Source organism: Ustilaginoidea virens, chromosome 4, assembly GCF_000687475.1.
Source record: "Ustilaginoidea virens chromosome 4, complete sequence".
NCBI lineage: Eukaryota > Fungi > Ascomycota > Sordariomycetes > Hypocreales > Clavicipitaceae > Ustilaginoidea > Ustilaginoidea virens.
This window is the reverse complement of record NC_057319.1, coordinates 5,710,642-5,731,872: the sequence shown is the minus strand read 5'-3', so window position 1 is coordinate 5,731,872 and position 21,231 is coordinate 5,710,642. Positions and strand designations below refer to the sequence as shown.

Genomic DNA, 21,231 nt, shown 5'->3' with positions numbered 1-21,231 from the left:
TAGGGAAATTCTTAATAATAAGACTGAATAAGTATCGGTTTAATTCTACTTCCTACCTAAAGGCGGGTCGGACCTAGGTTATATCGGCGATAAGACTTTTTGCTATTTTTTCTATAAAGGTGATAATAGTATCGCCGCTATATAGCCTGTATGCCGCGACTATAGTGTTCCTAATAGTAGCTCTATTAATGGTATCTATAATTTCGACCGGTATTTAGTTGTATAGGACCTTGCTAATATTATTGCCTTTAATCAAAATTTCCCTATAGATATATAGCAGGACCGGAAGGGGAGCGATAGTATATTAGGGTAGTATAGTAGTAGCGGCGTATCTTTATACCGCGATATTTGCCTAAGTGGTAGCTGGCGCCTATTTTGGGATATCCTAGAGGGCTAATTTAATAGCTTTTTCGATAGTCTTCGAAATTATATCGGTAAGGGTGCTAATAGGGTCTAAGGTAGCCTTACCGCGGGCTATATTAGCTATAGTTTCTATAATTTCTCGTATTCATCTTAGCACCGCTAGGGGGATATAATCCTAAAGCTTTTTCATCGATTCTTTAATTATAATAGTAGTAGGTCGCTTCCGCTTTTAGGCAGGCTTAGTTTCGGTCTGGTTATACTGCATGCTATTCGCGATCGTAATAATAGGGTTGTGGCGGCTATATGTAATGCCGCCCCTATTCCCTCTGTCGATATCTATTACTTCGTTCGCGCCTACCGCGTCTATTCCCTAGATGCGATGCGCTATAAGCGAGGGGGGTAAACGGATGAGAGGAAGCGATTAGGATTATCAGAATTGATTTTAGAGGCGGTTCTGTGCCGCTACCTAGGTGCGGGCGAAATCGCGAAGAGTTCTCTATTGATATTATATAGGTTCCGATAGGTAATATAATTGTTAATGGTTTTACTAAGCCCCTAATAGGCTAGAAATTTGAAACCTTCCGCCGTTAGCTTAGACTAGTAGTCTTAAAGTACTCTTATGATGCCGGGCAGTCTTATAATATTTATCGTAACGAGGATATGCCTTATAATAAGGATGATAAAAAGCCTTACTAAACAGATTAAGAAGATGCATTTTACTAGCCGTATATATTTTCCTACGTGGACTTAAATTTTATGGGTTATTATTATTTTCCATCGTTTTCTACGTTCCTTACATACGATATGTGCGAATAGGGGCATTTTTTACCCCTAAGGGTTGTTTTCAATAATAGCACCTCTACCGCTCTTCTTGCTACGGTATAATGATTTCTATGGTTCTATTTGCTATCTTATTTTCTATAGGAATTAGCTATATAGCAGGATATGCTCGATAAAGCATATCCTGGGGGGGTGTGTCGGCGGGGATACTGGTAGATTCGTATGTGTCGGTAATATTCGGCTACGAATGTGGCACATGTAACCGAGGGAACAGTAGCCCCTTAGGGCTACCCCCGTGCCTACTATAAATAGCTGGTGACTTGAGTATTATTGAGTCAAGGCAGGTCAACCCTTTATAATATACCGCTTTCTCTCCCTGCTTCCTGACAACTTTAACACAGTCAAAGGGATAGGAGTACAACTCGCCCTTGTTAGATAGTAATCAAGGACTGTTATGCACCTTCGCTAGTGAGCCCCGCACACCGCGATAGATTAGCCTGAGACCTCTCTTTTATTTTCACGTTTCCTCTTCTCTCGTCCCCACCGCGAGAACATCACCTTTTCATACATACAATTGCTACTAACGAAGTGATGAACTCGCCTCCTGGCGGAGTCAAAACCGCCCCGCATAGCAGACTGGCATCCGAAACCCTTACCAACCGGCTTGAAAACCTGGCCGAAGCCCAGCAAAACGCAACCCCAGAGCCCGAAGACGCGGAAGATGCCGAAGAGTCCTACAGATGGAGATGCGAAGAGCTGCGTAACCATTTCACACCAGCCGAAGCCGAAACGTACCGGAATGATATCGCTAGCTCTGCATATTGGATGGTGGAGTACAATCAGTACAAGACAGCCCTAGAGGACATGATGTTGCAGAGGGCTCGGGCTGCCCAGGCTAGGGATCTTGCCATTTGCCCCTGGCAGGCTCTCGCAATGTCCTACAAAGGCGTTTTAAAGCGCTGCGGGCTCTCTTTGGCGGGGGCGAAGGAAATCCGACATTCTATCGACGACCAAATGTATTGGCGGCTTGAGGCAGAGGTTTACCAACAACGCGTGGCGAGCCAGGAAGCCGGGATGAGAGCACGTCAAATGGGCGAGCGTAAGAAACAGCCGTCGCCTAGGCAGGCGGTACAGAAAGGTCGACCTCGGCCAATAAACCAGAAACGGCCGCCAGAGGGCGGCATTGCGAGGAGGACAAGGTCACAGACCAAGACTTTAGCCAAGGCAGGAGTGGTGAAGCGCGTAGAAAGAGTTCGGCGCTAATGTCTGCACGATGGCTGCCTGTATCTGCTCATGAGGGGTTAGCGCCCAACCTTATAACCGCGCCAGAGATCCCTCACTGCCTTCTGACCGTCTCCTAACGCTCTTACTCTTCTTGATTCCAGCTCCGCCATGTCAAGGCAGCCTAACGATTTCGCCAAGATCGTACTAATTCTTGGGTCATTTGTCGGTGTCGACGGCATTCTCGGCTTATCGGAGAACTCAAGATATGCGTTCCATCCCCCCGCCGACGATGCCTGGAAGGGCGGCCAAACGCAGGAACTCAAGCCACCCTTTCTCTGCCTAGTATTCGGAGAACACCTGTTCGATCCGCTAGGATGGGTCGTCGGCTCTGACGGCGATTCCGACAAATGCGATCTTCAGGTCGCTGAAACCAACCAGACAGGTATCAGCAGGCGGCTCCTAAGAGTCGACATCAGTCCCGTCACTCACAACCCGAGGATCACGGTTTTGTCTAGCAGGACGATTCGCTTACGAGATGGCGAGAATGTTTTGATTTGCAGGACTGGTGAACCAACTGAGTTTTCTCGTCCCGTTACCATCGACCTCGGAGCGGTTACGTTTCGCGCGTGGTGCCCGAACCGGACCGCGATCGAGAAGATGGGCTATCGGAGGTGGGCTAAGGAGTTCAGCCAGGACATCCTAGGCGCCGTGCCCAAGTACATTCCCTCCATCCAGAGTCAGCCGGAGACTGCGACGCACAACATCCGCTGCGGGAAGCATGGTGCGGTCTATGTAAACGAGTGGGGAGGTGGCGGCAGAGGGATGTCTGCTTCGGTTATGATGGTGAAAGAAATAAGGACTGGAAAGATTTTCGGTGCTAAAGAGCCGTACTACAAAACCAACGACGATCACGATGCCGCTCGGAAGCGATGGGAGGCTCTGCGAAGGGAGTATGAGTACATCATACAGCTTGGCCATGTGAGGTCAGTCCCGCCTTGCCGTCGGACCCAGTACTGATGTGCCTCGTCTCTAGCCACATATTGTAAAAGCCTACGACCTGGTCGCCGCCGAGGATGCAAATTGTCCGCCATGGATGATCGTCGAATACATACCTTTGAACCTCTCCGAAACTCTTGACGATCTCGACGAACACGGCCGGATCACAGCGATGGTTCACCTCTCCAGCGCCCTAGACTTCATGCATGCGCGCGGCATCACCCATCGGGACGTGAAACCGGACAACGTACTCGTCATCCGAGATGGGGTCCTTACCATCAAACTCGCCGACTTCGGCACCTCGAAGCGCAACGCGATAGGGAAGATGGACACCTTTACTGGAACAGAAATTTACATGGCTCCCGAATTGTTCGCGAACCCCCGAAGTTATACCAACAAAATCGACTTGTGGTCTCTCGGTCTTATTGAGATGCAGCTCTTCTCGTCTTGGAACTCGCTGTTAGACGAGGAATGGAACCCAAGCAACTTCAGACGTTGGATACTCGAAAAGATTTGTCCGCACATGGAAGAGGTACCAGAGAGGCTGCAGCCATTGCTGAAGGGGCTCCTTCTCAAGAGCCGTCATAAGAGATGGCGCGCCCGAGACTGCTCAGTGTTTCTCTGGAAGCATACAGAGGCCAGTGACGTCGATACGGCTAACGAAAGCGCCGCCATCAGCAAGAAACGGCCGGCATCGGCACTGTGCGACGATAGCTTCGAGGCAGACGAAAGACACACGTCGACAGCGGACGACAACCTCAGCACAGAAGATTCCAGCCGGTATGTGCGGAGTGCGAATCCTTCACTCTCGACGGCGCGCGCGCGAGCATCTCCGGGGCCGGCGTCGTCAGCGCCAACGCCTCATGCGGATGATGGATACTCTGATGACAGAGACAGCGAGGCCGAGGAGGGCGGTTGGGATGGCCACGACGTCAAGTTCGAAGATGACTGGAGGGAGGACGAGGACGAAGAATGAAATTTTGAGGAGCTAGGCTTCAAGAGCCTCAGCACCGAAGTCTGCATCTTTGTACGCGGAAAAGTCATCATCGTTCTTTATGTCGATGATATGGGTATTACAGCACCCGGCCCTGAGATTCTTCGAGGTCGACGAAACAGAAGGATCAGATTCACCAATTTTGAGTACTACGAATGCGATCATTTTAATGTTCATCGGCGATGGCATCATATAGCCAAATGCCCTCGGCCTGCGAAGGCTGAATTACCGCCTCGGGCAACCGACTATGGGGATAATATCTCGTCATAAGAAAAAGCGCCCTAATTTTGCGCACACGGCGAGCAAACTGAGCGAGGCGAATAGTGGTGCCACGCCTTCACACAACATCTTTGGCAATATCTCAATTTATAAATTCACTATATTGTTCGATTGGGGTCCCTTGCTGAGTTTATGACTTGCTCAAAAAACCTACCAAAGCGCCTTGATCAGAATAAGCCTCTGCGCCAAAAAAAAAAACCCATGCATTTGGACGGGCGATCGCCCATTATTTGATGCCGGCTTCCCCAACACGACGCCACTCGCCGCTAATATGCCATCCCTGGTAGCCTGCATAATTTAGTTGCTATTGGCCTACTGCGGCCGAAAGGGTGGACATCATGCCTTCTCGACATGAAAAGGCCTACCTGGTCCATCATCACGAAGTATTTTCGAATCAATTCTATGCATTTTATCAGAGTCTAGACTTGGGCGTTTGAATAGTTGCGATCGTATTAAATATGTTGCGGTTCAGGGCCGCTTCGCATTTCTATCTAGCTAGCAGCTCTATTTGACTCCCCCTCTCATACTCGAATACCACTTCTAGCTCCCGAGCAACTTAGCTAGCTCTAGCGTAGTATATCCAGACTTCTCCCGATGTAGCCTCTTCGAAGGGCTTTCCATACTGACGTCCGCTGGGCGCTTATGAATTGACTGCCTAGCCGTGTCCATTAGGCACAGAAGAGGTCCCGAGGGATAGCAGCTCGCGTCTGCTGGCCTAGGTCAAGCATCGGCGATAATGTGGAGGAGGAGCTGCCACTGCTGAGATCAGCCTCTAGGGAGGCCACGAGCTCCCGTTGCGTGTTGAGAATTCGCTGCAAGGTATCCCTGCGATCTCTAATCTTATTTCCTATTCTCTGACTTGGCAATTCGGTCCCGGGGAGAGTGTATTTCCCGGCTTCCTGCCGCCCCATGTGCCTGCTCCTGATAGAGATATGCACTATACTCCTGGGGAGCTGCTAAAAAGACCGAGATAGGAATGTGGGAGGCACTTGATATCTTCGACTGCCGCTATGATGAACTCAGGAGACGTACTTGTTACTCCGGCCCTTTCTACTCTATTATCCTTTTGAAAGGAACCCGAAGCCGTTCTCTGTCTCTCTAATGGTCGAAGCTGTATCCTACGTCTTAACTTGTTTCTCGCACTTTCGCCTGTTTCTTACACGAGGGCCACTTTTCCCTGTGGTCTGCTTGTTGCCTATGTGTCCCTATAATCTATGCTTGGCGGCAGCCGTTCCATTCCTGACTCCTCTTGGTGGAAGCCCGGGAGGAATGAGCATTTAGGAAGTTCTCACCACAGTTATAAGGTCTTTGCATCCGAGTGTAGATTCTTCCTATCTATATAATAAGGAATTATCTAGACCCTTCGCAATTTTTAAACCTAGTTGTAATGGCGCACGGCAGAATGGGCTTTGTGGCCGAGATCTGGCTGGCGAATTACTATGGCTAACGCCGGTACGACGGGCCCCGGCCAGAGGACCATGAGTATGCTTGGATTCTTCACGTCGGAAGATAAAATGGATCACTTTACCCCTGAAACATCAGGCCAGCTGCCATTTAGGGACTAGCCACCATGGCAACACCTATAGGTGAGCATTTTGGTATGTGTGATAGAATGGATACCGTAAGCGTGAGTCTCTCTAGACCCCGGTTTGCCAGGAGGGCATAAAGCCCCTCGGCATACCTAGCCATGACGACGCTTTAGTTCGGTAGATTACACGACTCTATGCCACTGAAGCAGCCGCTACTGACCAGGGTTTTATAAAAAGCTGTCCGAGAAAGTGGACCGAATAGCCGAGCTTACGCTGCGCGTGGTCGACCTTATTAACGATGAGAAGTGCGTCTTCCGTCTATGCAACACTACCTCTGCTATTCGAGGGCAAAGCAAATAAGCTGTTGGCGCAACTGTTTTAAATGAGAGAAAGCATATCCTAGCAGCTCCTGCAATGTAATAATGCTGTATCTACCTATTATATGCGTCGTGTAAGGAAGGAAGTCATGACAGATTTCTAAACTATGGTTGTGTTGTCAGGAGTATACCGCCCAATGTGTTGAATGCTGGGAATATTTGGACACTGCGTCATAGATGGGAGGTATATTCCTCTGTATGAATTGGAGAGCCTGCCAGATCTGAAAGGTCTCCTTCAGGTGGACGACAGAACACTGTTGAGATACCTGAAGCAAGAAGACTAAGTAGAGTTGAGGACAAGCCACTTATATACATAAATATATAGCATATAGTATATTAGTTATTCATGCATAGTTATTGCCACGGAATACGCCTCTCAGCAGTATATATTGGCAAGGGACGGCCCCGGATCATGGAGGTGGACGGCAGCTGAGTGGTTATGGGCATAGAAACGGATAGACCGCTCTTTACGGACATCCACATCTTCTACAGAGTCATCAATTTCCTTGTCTGCATTATCAGAGTGCCTGTGACTTGTAGCGATCTTAGTAATAGTACCGGTTGTCGGTTTGTTGACACGAGCTGGTTGCAAACGGCATGCAAGTCGCAAGGAAGTTAGTATTCTACAGGGCGGCTTTCAAGCTCAAGAAGGCTATTTGCCTCGTCCTAACCTCGATATATAATATCCACGGAAGCATATATTCTTGATTTCTATGATTTCCATAAGAAAATTTCCGCGGCACCCTAGTAATTTAACAGTGTGCCTTGCGCCTGCTCTGTACAGCGCCCCACGTGTCGTTCGGAAGGGACGTTTGGTAGCTGCTAGTAAAAAAATCTTCTTAATAATTGCCTCTACTCTTATACACCGCTAGAGTAGCCGTCGCAAATAAGACGGCCGTAATTAGAAACGGCATGCCAACCCAAAAATGTCCCAGACGTAAACCCCATTGAAAAGCGCATGCCAATAACGGTCCCCCTACGATAACACCGCCATATGTTACAGCAGTGATGCTAGTATACAAAATGCTCAAATACTGAGCATCTACCATGGAAGTCAAGAAGCTGCGAGCAGTGACTGTAAATGCGAATCCCAAAGCTGTAAAAGCTTGGCCAAGTATAGCCACTGAAGGAGTCTTGGAGAAGAAAAGCAAAACAGATCCAGTGGCGAGACTGACGCCGCTCATAACGGTAATGCTTTGATCTGCTTTTGTTGGATGTAATCCCTTATTTTTGAAGAATCGCGTAAGGCGAGGTATTACCGTGATCAGTACCATTAAATTTAACACGGCCCGAAGAGCAATAAGAGAGGACGCCTATTATAAAATGTCAGTCATCGCGTTGTAGAAATACACCATTCTCGAAATCATGGGCGCGGACCTTTGCGTAGTCCCAGTTAAATTTAACAGAGCTATACTGGAGGAGTACACCGGAGAACTGTCGACTAAGTTGACAGAAGAAAAATGCCACAAGCATTAATACAACATCTCTGGATAGTAATGGAGTGAGACCGATGAATGAGAATAGCCTGTCGTTGAATGGATTTTTTGTTTTCATTAATCGGTTGGATGGATCTAAGGAAGGACCCTGGGTTTCCAAGGGCATCTTTTTTTTTACAGGAAATGAAATCGAATGGACGGTGATTAAGAATGTCATGGCTGTTGAAAAAGCCATGAGGCCGATTGCGCCTAGGACTGGTATCCATGGATCCACGGCAATGAAAGCCGAGCCGAGCGGAATGGATATAAACTCAGAGAAGAGCACAGCAGCGTGAACTTGAGAAAAGGCGGTGGTTCTGCATAGAAACGTTTCGGTCATTATTTGACTATGAGAGTTTTGGTAACTGATTCCGGCTTGAAGCTCCTTACCGTTGCTCTGGGGAGCAAATGTCGCCAATCATGGTGTAGCACATCGAGACGACTGTTGCAGTCCCCCCCCCCATCAGCTGGAATATGCCGGAAAGCCAGATGGTGCGAAGAGGCAAGGTTTGCGGCAATGAGCCTAGATTCTGATCAGGAGAAGCAGCAAAACAGCAAGGAGAAATGCTGCAGCACTGCAGACTACTCACAGACAATGGCAATCCAAATTTCGCTAAGTAGACTTCCTACCAAAGCTAATATCAAGACTCTACTTCGTCCGATTCGATTTGCCAGAGCTCCGTATGGGATAGAAACCGCCAAGCCTATGGGAGGAGATGAAGGTTAATAAATGTGCAAGTCATAAAGACGAGAGGGAAAAAAACATGCCAGGTATAGTGTCAAATGTTTCCTTCCAGCCGTTTATTTGAGCTAGCTCGCTCTGAACGGGCTCAATCTTGCAGTTTCTTGTACCCGCGTCGCTCTCCCATGCGCCATAATAGTTTCGACAGATGATGTTCTCAAAGAGGACCATTCTTGGAGCCATGGGAACGGATGCAACAATATCCACGATTAAAAGCAAAACGCACGTGGCTAATGTTACAGAGTTGGAGCCCTTATACCAGGACAAAATTCCGTTCCTAATGCCGCGTTCATCCCCTATCGACGCATGTTCGGTAGTGCGCAACAAGGAAACTCGTTCCAAGTCTTGTTCCTCATCCTCTAAATAGCTCGACGCATAGTGACCGCTTGCCTCGACAGGAGATGGCTCGCTTTTCCGCGGTTCGTCCGTTTTCGCACAAGTCATCCTCGAATCTGTAGTGTGTTGACGGGCTGAGTTGCGGGGTAGAATTGGGGAGAGTGACAAGTAGCTGCATAGATATATAGGAGGGGAACTGACACAGGGCTTGGGATGGCACAGCATGACAGGATGGACGCATGGCCAATAACTCCGTATCATGTCCAAGGTGCTTGAAGATCCTGGCGGGAAACCGGCCATGTCAGGCTTACCGAGCGGGGCACTTAGGTTCTGCGGCCTGGTGAGTGATTTATCCACTTTAAGGCAGGTAAAAAGATCAGCTGCCTTGATTGGAAACCATCATTTACTACCAGTGTGGGAGCACTCAGCACGGGGTAGCTCCTACGTGGCTTGATTGAGCGTCTCGTACACAATTATTGATCGGCATGCTGTTCTCCAGTACCATTACTCGCTTTCCCGCCCCCATTTTTATCTGCTACAGGACTCCACAGCGGCCCGTTCCATGTATTCCCGCCCGTTGATTGAATTATTCCTATCCCTTAGGCTGTGATAAGGTGCAGCTTTTGTATCGGACCCACTCTTTGCTAAATACCTACAAGGTACCCTCTTGGCAACTGGCCTAGTCACCAAACCTTTATCACTAAAATCCTTATACTAGGGATTTCTGGCATTTTTAATAGAGCCAATAAGTGACATCTTAAGAGTTAGTAATAACGCCTTTCTATCTGCCCTTATCACTGCTAAGTTGACAGCCTAATATTGTGGGAATAGCCTCACATCGCTATATGCCTGGCCCTATAGGTGCGATAAGTGCGATGTAGCTCTTTGAAAGTCTGGAAATTGCCGGTACTTATACTACTCTACTATTTACTAGTCTGCTAATGTACCCTTTAATTTACGGTTTTCTATTGGCTAAAACCCTGGTCCGTTACAAAAGCTGCACCTTAACACAGTCAAAGGGATGTACCGCTAGCACTGGCGTCACGGGTGCTGAAACCGCGCGGATGACCATCCTGCCTGGGATCTATCAAACCAATCATATTTTCCTTTTCTTATCTAAGCCGTGCCTCAAGAATTGAGGATTAAAGCGGCCCCTCAAAAAAACCCTTACTTTTAAACTCCTACGCACCTATACTACGCACCTGATTTTGGTTCTCCGATTTTATCGCTTTGCCAGATAATCGGTGATGCATAGGACGGAAAAGCCAGGACACGGCGATGAACTATCTTTAGTAATGTGGACCGGGACAACTACTTAAAGGTGGCGTTCCGAACACATGCTTGTCGAGGCGCGTTTCTAACCCAATATTGTTAGCGTCGCCCGCTGAGTTGTGGTCATTTGCCAAACGGATGAAATAACAAGACACATGGTACCCCAGTCACGGAGAATTATTTAAGCAGCGGAACTAGACCCTAGTCAAAGTTGAAAGTTCGGAGAAAAAACTCACCGCGCTTCGATGCTATGACGTCTCTTTAGATGAAGGACCCGCGGCGTCCACGGAAGCGATTTATTCCTTTGACTTACGCAGTCTGGGCCAGCTATATTCTATCCCGCTGTTTACAGCGTCAGAGCTACTGCCGGCTGCATCGGCGTGAGGGAAGGTGAATTCACTATGATGGCTGTATCCGGGATGCGAGGCGACGTGAGTAGGCATGTATTGAGTAATTCCATGTCGCAAAGCCCGGATGCTATTTGGTTTAGCGAGTTCGGCAGACATGCTTACCCCGCCATTTGGCGCGGCGCCAAATTGCAGCGCCAAATCCAAGGATCGATTCGAGGCGGCCAAGCATCTGCTCCACCTCCACAACAATTTGAGTTGAGCTTGGAGTATTGTCTTGTCTTCGCCCGGTTTTCTACGCCTACGAGCTAGACTATCTCAAGTTCTCATCCCACCAAAGCCACACGAGAGCCTCACGACGTATTAGAGTGTTTCGCCAGGAATATAGAGGTGTCTAGTGCATCCATCATTAGCCGTGGCGTGGCCACCCCTTATTTTTAGTGCAGGACAGTGAATTGGAAGGGGCTTGTTTCAAAAGAAAGATCCTTGTGCTTTGCTACGATAGTATTGAACACAAGCAGTCTATAATTCCATTGAATCCTGTCAGTAATAAGTAAGGTCCTAGCGACTGATGTACTGAAAATTCAAACTCAAGGAAGTAGTAATTATTCGCTACCCCGAGGTCGCAAGTAAATGCGTCTTGAAACATTTGTCAACCCGTATTATGCTTTTTGATAACAAAAAATTATTATAGGTTTCAGCTGGCCTGTGGGACATCTATGTGGAAATCAGCACAGCTTTCTACAACAACTTCATCTTATGTTTCGGAGTCATGCAATGGTTTACTTGCAAGCTTACAGCGTCTTCAGCCCTCAGTATTAGCGTCTGAAGTGATCTTTAATGAAGGAAATAATTTGCGCAGATGATGGCTGCTTGAAGCGGTGTAACCTCAACCAAGTAAATCGCCTTCTCGTAGCCGCTATCTACTGAATGGCAAATCTTAAACTCCTGAACCATCGGGAGGAATCGGCACTTCAATATCCTCCCCTTGGCCTTCCATCCATGCAGAGCAGGCATCCCAGAGCACCTGAAACTCACCACTGCCCATTGCCATGATTTCCGTCCAGAGCTTCTTATCCACTCTATGGCTCCAAGAAAGAAATGTTACCAGTATGAAATCTGCATACCCAGCTTGTTTACCCTCCAGAAAGGGACCTTCCTTGCCCTCCCTTCCAGCGAGCATCCGAAAAAAGACCTCAAGCTCGGCTTTCAAGGCGTCTTTTGTTTTTTCCACCTCCTGAGGGTCTGTAATCTCAAGGTCTTGTAAAGGTTTGCCGAACCAACGGGACCTTGTGCTCACAAAGTAGTCCTTGCCTCGGGCGTCCAGAATATTGATAGCCTTGGGTAGGAGAATGAACAGACCTTTGCCCGATGCACATAGCACCAACTTTTCTACAGCGATGGCTAAAGCGTGGCTTGCATCCCCAGAGGGAAATAATGGCGGTGACGGGAACGTTTTATCCAAATGCAGTGCGATGGGGAAAGAATCCATCATGGTGCCGGTCGGATTGTCTTTAATTGAATCTGGATGAGAGATTGCGGGAAGGGTATGCGTCAGTCTGCCCTTGGTGTGAGGTAGGACAGCGAGACTTTGGAGAAGTGGACAAATGTCGGGATACGATGTGTAGCTTTGCGTATACGGAATATTCTTATAGTTGAGGACCATTCGGATCTTCAGTGTACTGGAGGACCATGACTTGAAAGGGACTAATGGCATGGGGTTACTCGGCGTTTCATAAGAAAGAGAAACTGTCTTGAGGGCTGTATCTATACCTGGGAGATTGGATTCAATGTCAAAGAAATGAACAGGCAGAGAATGAGACATTGTTGTCAATACTGTCTTACGCGACACGTGTTCGACATTGAGGCACTCAGAGTTGAAGGACGATAGGATCGTTGGATTTCTGAAGCGACAGACAAGCTTAAGACGTCTAATCTAGCTGTGCTTATGGTAAGACTTGCATCAACGGAAACTCCACTGAAAGCGCCCCAATGGTTGTAGTTCTCCATCTTATCGGCCGTTTGCCAATCATACTCGCCACTTGTCACACGATCGAGCGTAGAGCGCCGCCAACTAAACAACCTTACTACATTGCTCAGGTTACTTCAAGTCTGGCGTACCGCTTGCCCCCTGGCGCCAGATTGCGGCTATTACGGGGTACTGCAAAACTATACGTGCCGCAATAATACCAGGCTACTGTCTGGTCAGATCCCCAGCCTGTTTCCACGCCACGCCACTAAAACTGTACCATGTACAGGGCATTCATTATGGCACGCGCGATACTGTGAATTTCTTGCCTGGAATAATTAATCAGCCTTTTAAACGTGTAAAAAAAAATGAAAGGTAATGATGGAAATGGCATAGTTAGGCGAATGAAAGCTTCCTTGGGCGCGCGCGCTGTAGAGTAACTGAGGAACGTTATGAGGACGAAAACAGTTTTTGCAAGAGAGCGTTATTTTCTGTAGAAACTAACCCCGCTAGAAGTGGCTGCTTAGCCAGGCGCCGAGCGCCAAAACGGGTCCTCTTTCAGCCGAAGGAAGCCAAGATGGGAAGCAGTTACTGCACATGCACAGATGGCGTTAGTTCCTGCCAAACTTGAACGATCTTCCCTCGTACTGATGAGTGTACCTTGTGCGGCAAGTTTGAAAGGAACTGGCCAGAATGGTCATGGATATTTACTGCATGGGGAACCGGCAGATACGTGCCCGTTTAAACAGTGCCATTAGGGCCCGTAAGTCCGGTGTAATTCCAATGCATAAATGCAACATCCACGCCTAATCGCCATTGCGAGATTGCGCCGCAATACCAGGGTAAGGGACAATGCGACCCCCACCCGTGATAGTGGCGGCTAAGTACCTCTTTCCTCTTTCCTTTCCATATAAAACACACGTCTATCGAGAGGATTGCAAAACAGTTGCCGGGATCATCAGAAAGGTTTATATTTCCACGAAGCCTACCGTTTCAGTGCAAATCATGATTGAGAATCTCGGTCCAGGCAGTGCACTGCATCCCAAATCCGCCTCCAAAATAGACATTCTCCTTGAGAGCTCTCTACACGATGCCGAGCTTGTCTCCAGCTTTCACGCGCCCAGATTCAGGCAACGATTGGCCATAATACAAGCATGGGGAGTGCGAGAGGGTGAGACGATTCTGGATATCGGTTGCGGTCAGGGCGAATCATGTCTCGCTCTCGCTCTTGAAGTTGGTCCTCGCGGACACATTACCGGCATCGACCCTGCGCAGCTGGACTACGGCCACCCCTTTACCATGCGAGAGGCCCATCATCATATCCAGAAGTCTGTTCTTGGACCGCGAATCTCCTTCTTCCCTGTTGATACTCCGTCCTATCTTGCAAAGCTGGACGGACAGAGAAAACATTTTGACTCGGTCACGTTATGCCACAGCCTATGGTATTTTCCCAACGATCAAGCCGTCTACTCATTATTCGAAACGCTAGCAAAGGCGCGCATCCGTCGTCTTTACCTGGCTGAATGGTCTTACGAGCCAACTTGTCCGAGCCAGGTTGCACACATCCTCGCAGCCAAGGCCCAAGCATTGCTTTATCGGTATAAGACACCCAGCGAGCCAGGACTGAGGGAACAAAACGTTCGCGTCGGGGTGGACCAACAACTCATTCTTAAAGCTGCCCACGCCGCCGGTTTTAAGGTTACAGAGGAACGCTTCATTTCCTCGGCAGGGGACATGAGGGAGGGTCAATTCGAAGTGAGATTTGTACTGGGACGAGTATTTCAACAGCGCGTCGCCGACGCTTGCTTGACCGAAAATCAACGAGAGGAAATTAATGCGGCCATTTTGAAACTTCAATCAGAGATGGAGCGATTGGGCTCGACTAACACGGCGACGGTGGGCTCGATGGATGTATGGTGCCCAGTTCTCGAGCTGAACAAGTAGGAAAGCATGCAAGAGTTGTAGCCCCCCCTCCCCTTTGGATCGATCTATGAGTCGATATCATGCAAATAACGTGCTACATACGTCGTGTCCCAACTCTTTCATCACATTTTCCCACTTGCACGATGGAGCACCGGTGTCTAGGATCCTCCAACATTCCTCGGCCAAGGACCGTAGGAGTTTCACAATTCTGGAATCGGATCCCACGGAAGCGGAAGCGTCGGAGAGAATATTTGAAAATACTAAACGATGCGATCCTAGCGCCAAGCTTGCAGAGACGCAAAAGGCCCATGATAGACGTTTCAAACTATTTGGAGAAAGTGAAAGCTTCTGCCACACGGGAATGGCCTTGTCTAGCGTTTGCCGGATGTCCGGGACTTCTGGGAGATAACCCGAAGTAAGAGTGTGGGTATAAAGTACAACAGCATAGGCAACGATTTGTGTCTCAACATGACGGTCCTGCCTACTCAGTTATGAGGAAGCCGTTCCAGAGATATTCAAAGGGAAAAAGAAAGAAAGGCACAACTATGGGCTATACTTACTGAATCTGGTGACTGAGGGTGGATACGATTGCATCTGTTTTACTGATCAGTTCTCTCATGCTAAGTCGATTATTGGATTCTTGTTTCCGCTTCCAGACAGAGACTTCGATGGCGTCCAGGAGGCCAACGAGGACCCAACCCTCAAAGCCCACAATCTGGTGAAAGGACCCAGACGGAGAACTTGTGGACAACAGTCGCCGGTATATGTGCGAGGCTAGCGGCATGGTCTGTTGCGTCGAGCAATACAAGACGTGTATCCATATGAGTATATAGGTAAAGAATAATATCGCCCTTCGTTCCACGGATGCTGCTGGTAAGACGAAGGATTGCGCTGGGGTATCAGGGTTGGTCATTGAGGACAATTCATGATATCTAACTACAGCACGCGCGGCCGAATTTATGTGTGACAATGTATCCTGATGGTTTTCTCCAAGCGACTAAATGCCAGTTGATGTTGGTTACCCGACGATCTCTACTACCTGGCAATTGGCACAAAAGTTTAAGACGTGGCTTACCTCCAGTATGGCTAGTTGAATACTACAAATGATGGTTTCACCCAGCGTAAAGTCCGTAGGTGGCTGAAGGATGTTTTCGCGATTTGCTTCCTCCAAGAGAGCCCGGTGACCCTTTGTTGCACTCTCTCTATACTGGTCATACTCCCGGAAGAATTCAGTGCGCTTACCATCGTGCGCTGGAGCATTCAAGAAATTGAAATAGGAACTCGTCGCCAATGAAGCGTAGAAGAAGGTGGAGGAGCGTTTGAATATGCACACCAGCCAAAATCTCTCTTTGAGGCCCGATAGCTCATCAGAAGGATGCTGTTTAGCAAAGTCTTCTCCCAGAAACTGCAGCATAAGCTCAATTTCCCGTTCTTCCGATGGCGTGACTCGAGTGGAGGAAAAGTCCAGCACGCTGGTGGTGGGTGAAAGTAAAGGCGTGGTGATGGGCTGCTCCTCCTGAGCTGTTTTAGAAGGACTCGGGTGTTCAACGGCCAAGACGGAGTTGTCGCACAGAGTCGACGTCGAAGCCAGCGCCTCAAAATCGGGCACCCAGAATTCCGACAGGAGCGTTGAAGTGTCCAGCAGTGGGATCTCGGTGTGGATGTCGGGAGTGTCGGGGAAGATGAGAGGTCCAGCGACGCTCGACTCTGGAAACGAAGAAGACTGGAAATTGGTTGCCGAGACGGAGGTTGCGGAGGGAGACTGACTGGAGGCGGCGAAAAGAGAAGTCGCAGAGTGCCGTCTCGCGTGCGATTGTGCGCGTCGCTGAAGCTGCAGTCGATCCGCCTCTTCCTTTTCTCGGAGCCCCCGATCCTTCCAGGCAGGCCGCGGCCCGTACCCATGGCAGACAACGGCTCTCGATTCACAGTTGGAACAGGGAAACCCGTCCTCGGGACATTTTTTACGCCGCAGTCGGCAAGTCCAGCATCCTGACTTGCTGCGCTGGTTGACCATGACAGAGCGGACGAAAATATCAGTCGACTCTTGGGTCCTCGGAATCGTGGCTTAATCTAGCTCGACACGACATTGAAGAGACGGCTTGTCTAGCCGGTTCGAACTGGCAAGCGCTAAAGGATATTGTCGATATTATTTCTGTATTACAAGCGGGCTGAGCCGCATGAAAGAACGGAGAGGAAGCGAGCTCCATGGCTTGTATGCTCCCGTTCAACAAACCTGCCTTGGTTACAGAGCAGATCAGATGAGAAAACAGTATGCAGGCGGAACCTGGTGAAATTGTCTGGTATGCGTTGGCGCCGCAAACCCGCATTAGCGCGGGTTATAATAACGAGCGACGGGCCGGTTAATCCTCACCAAATGCGTCACGTCGAAGCATTTGTGTCTGGAAATGCATCACCAGCATGCGTGGTAGGTTGAAAAATCGCTCATCCGAACTGCGATGGTCCGGGGGTGGTGGATACAGTCTCAACACTTTCTGGATAGGATCAAAGCCGTCGAAAGGAACAATGGATGCCGGGGCGCGTTCCATGGCTGAACAACAATGTAAATTGATGCAGCCAAGGGTTGAGGTGCCTGGGCCAATCGGACCAACTTGGGAATGCAAATGAATATTTTCGAGGTGCCACGTACAGAGTACACTTCGCTCAGACCGTGGAGTCGTTCCCCTCTTTTATTAAGCGCATTCAATCCACCAACCTGGGGGCTTATCTCATAGCGCGCTACTTGGATGTTGAGATAGTAGTCAACTTTGCTTGACTTAAGAATCGTATTTGCAGGCCTAGCTCATTAATTGATGATAAGTGTATCTCTCGAGCTAGTATCCATAAAATGTCTACGCCGCAGGACTCAGAGCAGACTTGGCGGCTCTTGCCCAATTGTAGTAGGTCATCGGAGGCGAGGTTATCCGCAGCTCGCCAGATGTTTGTGGCGGTGCTGCCTGTGATATAATGTCTGGCCTATTGCCTTCATGCAGATTCAATTACAACATGACCTCCACACAACTTCGTTTGCCGGATAAAGATACACATTTCGATTCCGCCACATAAGATGTTCTATACCCTGCTCTTGGTTCTTGTTTGCCTTTTTTTCTTGATTTATCGCCGTTGGCTGCATCCTCTGTCGCACTTTCCAGGGCCTTTTTTTGCCTCCATATCCGGCTTGTACCAAACATATTGGAACTTCCAACCCAACTTTCAAGACAACTTTGTAAAGCTTCATGAAGAATATGGTAAGATGCGAGCAACTTTTTTTAGTTGCCGAGGCTAATTTCTTCACCACATTATCAGGACCAGTTGTGCGTTACAGTCCAAACGGGCTTATTTTCGAAAACCCTCAATTTCTCCATGTAGCCTACGGTCGACGTGCGGATAAGTCTGATTTCTTCGCGCCAAACTTTGACACGCATTCGACCTTTACAAGAAAATACCACGAGGAGCATGTGGCATCCAAGAAGGCCATAGCAACTGCGGTGAGTAAAAAGCCATGGCCTGTCTCTTCTTGGCTACTTGGATTAATGAAAATTTTCTTGACAAGTATTCGCACCTCAACTTGCAATTATTCGAGTCTCGGATCAACAACCTGCTGCTGCAATGGCTCGGAAAATTAAATATAAGCACTCGTGAGAAAGGAAGGACCGACTTTTTGGAATACGCAAGGTGCGCTCATATGCTTCTAACACAGTCTATGACACCCATCCAATGATATAGTCGAGAGGGACCTTAGATTACTCACTAATGCATCCTTAGCTGGTTTACAGCCGATGCGACAAGCCAATTGGTCTCTGGGAAGCCAATCGGGTTTATCGAAGCGGAAAAGGATGTGCGCAACTTGCTTTACCACAATAACAAATCCTTCGCATGGATTAGTTTCCTGTCCATTCAAGACAACTTCTCCTGGTATGTCCGTAACACCCGGCTCGGCCGCTATGCTCTCATGGCTCGCCCCACGGATAAGACGGGAATTGGCGTTTTCATGCGGGAGCGAGACAGCATCGTAGACTCGATAGTAGATGCCTCTGGCAAAATAGACCGGGAGACTTTGGTGGAAGGAAGCCTCTTGTGGTCGTTTCTGAATGCCGAGCATCAGGGCAGTATTTCTATGACAGACGTCAGGGCAGAGGTACTCTTTGCGTTGTGAGTGAGCACACCAACCCTTGCATTTAATAACGGTCGAAGACGAGATCGCTTATAAGAGATGCAGGCTAGCCGGTTCCTCCGTCACTCCTTCCAACCTATGGTCAATTGTGTTTCTCATCTCCAGAGACCAAAGCATCAAAGACAGGCTATACCACGAACTTTGCCACGCCGAGGAAACAGGCCTGATATACCCTACAAGCATCGTGTCTGAGGGTCAAGTAAAGAAGCTACCATATCTTTGCGCGTGCATTCAAGAGGGCCTTCGCTACACCCCGACCATCTCCCAACTTCCTCGGCTTTCTCCCAGAAAAACAGGCCTAGTTCTAGATGGAAAATACGTACCACCAGGATTCTCTGTCTCTACAAGCCCGTGGGTGATAGGGCGCAGCAAGGACCTCTACGGTGAAGACTCGAGCATATTTCGACCAGAGCGATGGTTGGAAGCCTCGCCTGGTCAGTTGCGTAAGTGGCAGCGGTATTCGTTCCACTTCGGCTACGGCGCGCGAAAATGCTTGGCCAAAAACTTTGCGCATTTACAACTTCAGAAAGCAATAGCGGAGGTATGTGTCCTTACAAGAAAATATTGAAAAAGCAGAGAAGTTTTTTTTTTTTTAAATACGAAACGGTCAATAGTGGCGACTGACATGATCTGCCAAGATTTTTCGGCGCTTTGATGTGCAAGTCGAGGGGTCGGCACAAGGCAACAGCGCCGGTAAGCCGACAACAAGAAACTTTCGCTTTCTTTCGCGAAAATAAGTGCAAAGTTACGCATAATGGACGGGTTTTGCCATTTTCAGTTTTCCGTATCGGCGGCAACTGCTGCAGCAGGATCACCATCAACAGTGTCACTACCCAGCAGGTGTGGAAAAGTCGGGGGAAATGTGTTGGAAATATGTAGTAAGACCCGTCTGTGACGACTAAGGGCTAAACAATTGGTGGCCCTACCTGTAGTATAGAAGGAAACAGTTGATCCTTAATCCATAATACAACGCAGCTCTAGCAGTAAGAACGTACACGTGAATAATGGACGACGTAAGGACGCATGCAGTACGAGCTAAGCCCAAAAACGAAAGAGACATCTTTTTACCTTTTGGTATATAGTCATGCAGTTACTTTCCGTTGTCTTCCTGCACACCACACACCATCACTTTCGAGTCTCCTGAGTTCCTGCGGCGCAATATGCCAAGATAGGCTCGCGCGATGGGCCGCGGAAGCGCTCTAATGCCGTATATTGTCCCTTCCTATGGTCAAGTATCAACAATCCTGCTTTGTGGGGTTGTGATGGTGTTCGTTAAACTTTGCCAATGCGACATGCAACTAGTAAGAACTATTAAGATGCATTACCGGCAGCCCTCGTCCTTACTGGGCTTAGCTCCCGATGCGTGGCCGAAAGTCGTTGCTGCGTGAGCTACCATACATGAATCAAAGCAAGCGGGGGATGATGCATCACCTGGCGGCATGTAGTCATTTGCCGCGCGCTATGCATATGCCGTCTTCCATGAGCGCTGCGGTTCAAGTCCAGGCGCGGATCGGACTTGGCGCGGCCAACATGTTCAGTTGGAAGCCTTTTACTGTAAGATTGGCGCCGCGCCACGTAAGTATGAGTGATGCCTAATTCTATATATAAAACAGACCTCTCATGGGAAATGATATTTGGTTCAGAAGGGTGTGTTCACATCAATTCAGAGTTCACAGAATTCCTACCTCACACGGGTTAATTGCAATCATGAAGTTTTCGCTCATCTCCATCTTGGCCACTGGGTTTCCTGCTGCAGTGGTTGCTGCGCCGACATTCCAGGTTTGACTGAACATTCCAACCTTTCCAATGCGGCGTCTCTGACTAAGTATAGGAGAATGTAATGGCAAAGCGTGCCTCTGTTGAGGACTACGCCATTGGCGTGGACAAGAGAGATGCCGTCGAGGACTACGTCATTGGCGTGGACAAGAGAGATGCCGTCGAGGACTACGTTATTGGCGTGGACAAGAGAGATGCCGTCGAGGACTACGTCATTGGCGTGGACAAGAGGGATGCCGTCGAGGACTACGCCATTGGCGTGGACAAGAGGGATGCCGTCGAGGACTACGTCATTGGCGTGGACAAGAGGGATGCCGTCGAGGACTACGTCATTGGCGTGGACAAGAGGGATGCCGTCGAGGACTACGCCATTGGCGTCAATAAGTGACGGAGCTCATAGTAACTTTGTTACCTAGGAATTAACAGCTGCATGGCATGCTGTTGATATAGGAAACCATGACAGAGAGGAACCCGTTTTTGCCGCAACCGGGCGCAAGAACCCTGGCTTTTAGCTTATATATAGTGTTACGAATTAAAGCCGTTCTGATGATAATTCGTTTGCGACTCTTTCATGTGGGAAGACTCTATTCATACCATGAGACACCATCATATGGATGAATCATCCCACAGGATGCTCAGTTCGCTTGGATTAGCAAGATGCCATGAATAATTCATTAG

At 48.7% G+C, this 21,231-nt stretch overlaps 8 protein-coding genes across 8 annotated transcripts; 5 read left to right on the top strand and 3 right to left on the bottom strand.

Moving 5' to 3' along the window:
* Nucleotides 1-1,734: 1,734 nt before the first annotated feature.
* UV8b_06033 (uncharacterized protein) lies at nucleotides 1,735-2,406 on the top strand (the record flags this gene model as incomplete). The annotated part of the gene is made up of 1 exon (XM_043143530.1): nucleotides 1,735-2,406. The coding sequence occupies one exon, from the start codon at nucleotides 1,735-1,737 to the stop codon at nucleotides 2,404-2,406; it is 672 nt and encodes a 223-aa protein (XP_042999459.1).
* A 129-nt stretch (nucleotides 2,407-2,535) lies between these two features.
* UV8b_06032 (uncharacterized protein) lies at nucleotides 2,536-4,339 on the top strand (the record flags this gene model as incomplete). The annotated part of the gene is made up of 2 exons (XM_043143529.1): nucleotides 2,536-3,345; nucleotides 3,401-4,339. The coding sequence occupies 2 exons, from the start codon at nucleotides 2,536-2,538 to the stop codon at nucleotides 4,337-4,339; spliced, it is 1,749 nt and encodes a 582-aa protein (XP_042999458.1).
* Nucleotides 4,340-7,381: 3,042 nt separating this feature from the next.
* On the bottom strand, nucleotides 7,382-9,203 carry UV8b_06031 (uncharacterized protein; the record flags this gene model as incomplete). The annotated part of the gene is made up of 5 exons (XM_043143528.1): nucleotides 7,382-7,855; nucleotides 7,920-8,334; nucleotides 8,408-8,540; nucleotides 8,608-8,721; nucleotides 8,786-9,203. 5 exons carry the CDS (start codon nucleotides 9,201-9,203, stop codon nucleotides 7,382-7,384), a joined length of 1,554 nt encoding a protein of 517 aa, XP_042999465.1.
* A 2,451-nt stretch (nucleotides 9,204-11,654) lies between these two features.
* On the bottom strand, nucleotides 11,655-12,539 carry UV8b_06030 (uncharacterized protein; the record flags this gene model as incomplete). Its single annotated transcript, XM_043143527.1, has 1 exon — nucleotides 11,655-12,539. The coding sequence occupies one exon, from the start codon at nucleotides 12,537-12,539 to the stop codon at nucleotides 11,655-11,657; it is 885 nt and encodes a 294-aa protein (XP_042999457.1).
* Nucleotides 12,540-13,535: 996 nt separating this feature from the next.
* Nucleotides 13,536-14,627, top strand: UV8b_06029 (uncharacterized protein; the record flags this gene model as incomplete). The annotated part of the gene is made up of 1 exon (XM_043143526.1): nucleotides 13,536-14,627. One exon carries the CDS (start codon nucleotides 13,536-13,538, stop codon nucleotides 14,625-14,627), a length of 1,092 nt encoding a protein of 363 aa, XP_042999456.1.
* Nucleotides 14,628-14,684: 57 nt separating this feature from the next.
* UV8b_06028 (uncharacterized protein) lies at nucleotides 14,685-16,620 on the bottom strand (the record flags this gene model as incomplete). The annotated part of the gene is made up of 3 exons (XM_043143525.1): nucleotides 14,685-15,087; nucleotides 15,167-15,603; nucleotides 15,682-16,620. The coding sequence occupies 3 exons, from the start codon at nucleotides 16,618-16,620 to the stop codon at nucleotides 14,685-14,687; spliced, it is 1,779 nt and encodes a 592-aa protein (XP_042999464.1).
* Nucleotides 16,621-17,670: 1,050 nt separating this feature from the next.
* UV8b_16027 (uncharacterized protein) lies at nucleotides 17,671-19,514 on the top strand (the record flags this gene model as incomplete). The annotated part of the gene is made up of 6 exons (XM_043145795.1): nucleotides 17,671-17,851; nucleotides 17,910-18,091; nucleotides 18,157-18,278; nucleotides 18,369-18,755; nucleotides 18,823-19,318; nucleotides 19,416-19,514. The coding sequence occupies 6 exons, from the start codon at nucleotides 17,671-17,673 to the stop codon at nucleotides 19,512-19,514; spliced, it is 1,467 nt and encodes a 488-aa protein (XP_042999460.1).
* A 970-nt stretch (nucleotides 19,515-20,484) lies between these two features.
* On the top strand, nucleotides 20,485-20,941 carry UV8b_06027 (uncharacterized protein; the record flags this gene model as incomplete). The annotated part of the gene is made up of 2 exons (XM_043143524.1): nucleotides 20,485-20,556; nucleotides 20,609-20,941. 2 exons carry the CDS (start codon nucleotides 20,485-20,487, stop codon nucleotides 20,939-20,941), a joined length of 405 nt encoding a protein of 134 aa, XP_042999455.1.
* Nucleotides 20,942-21,231: the final 290 nt, after the last annotated feature.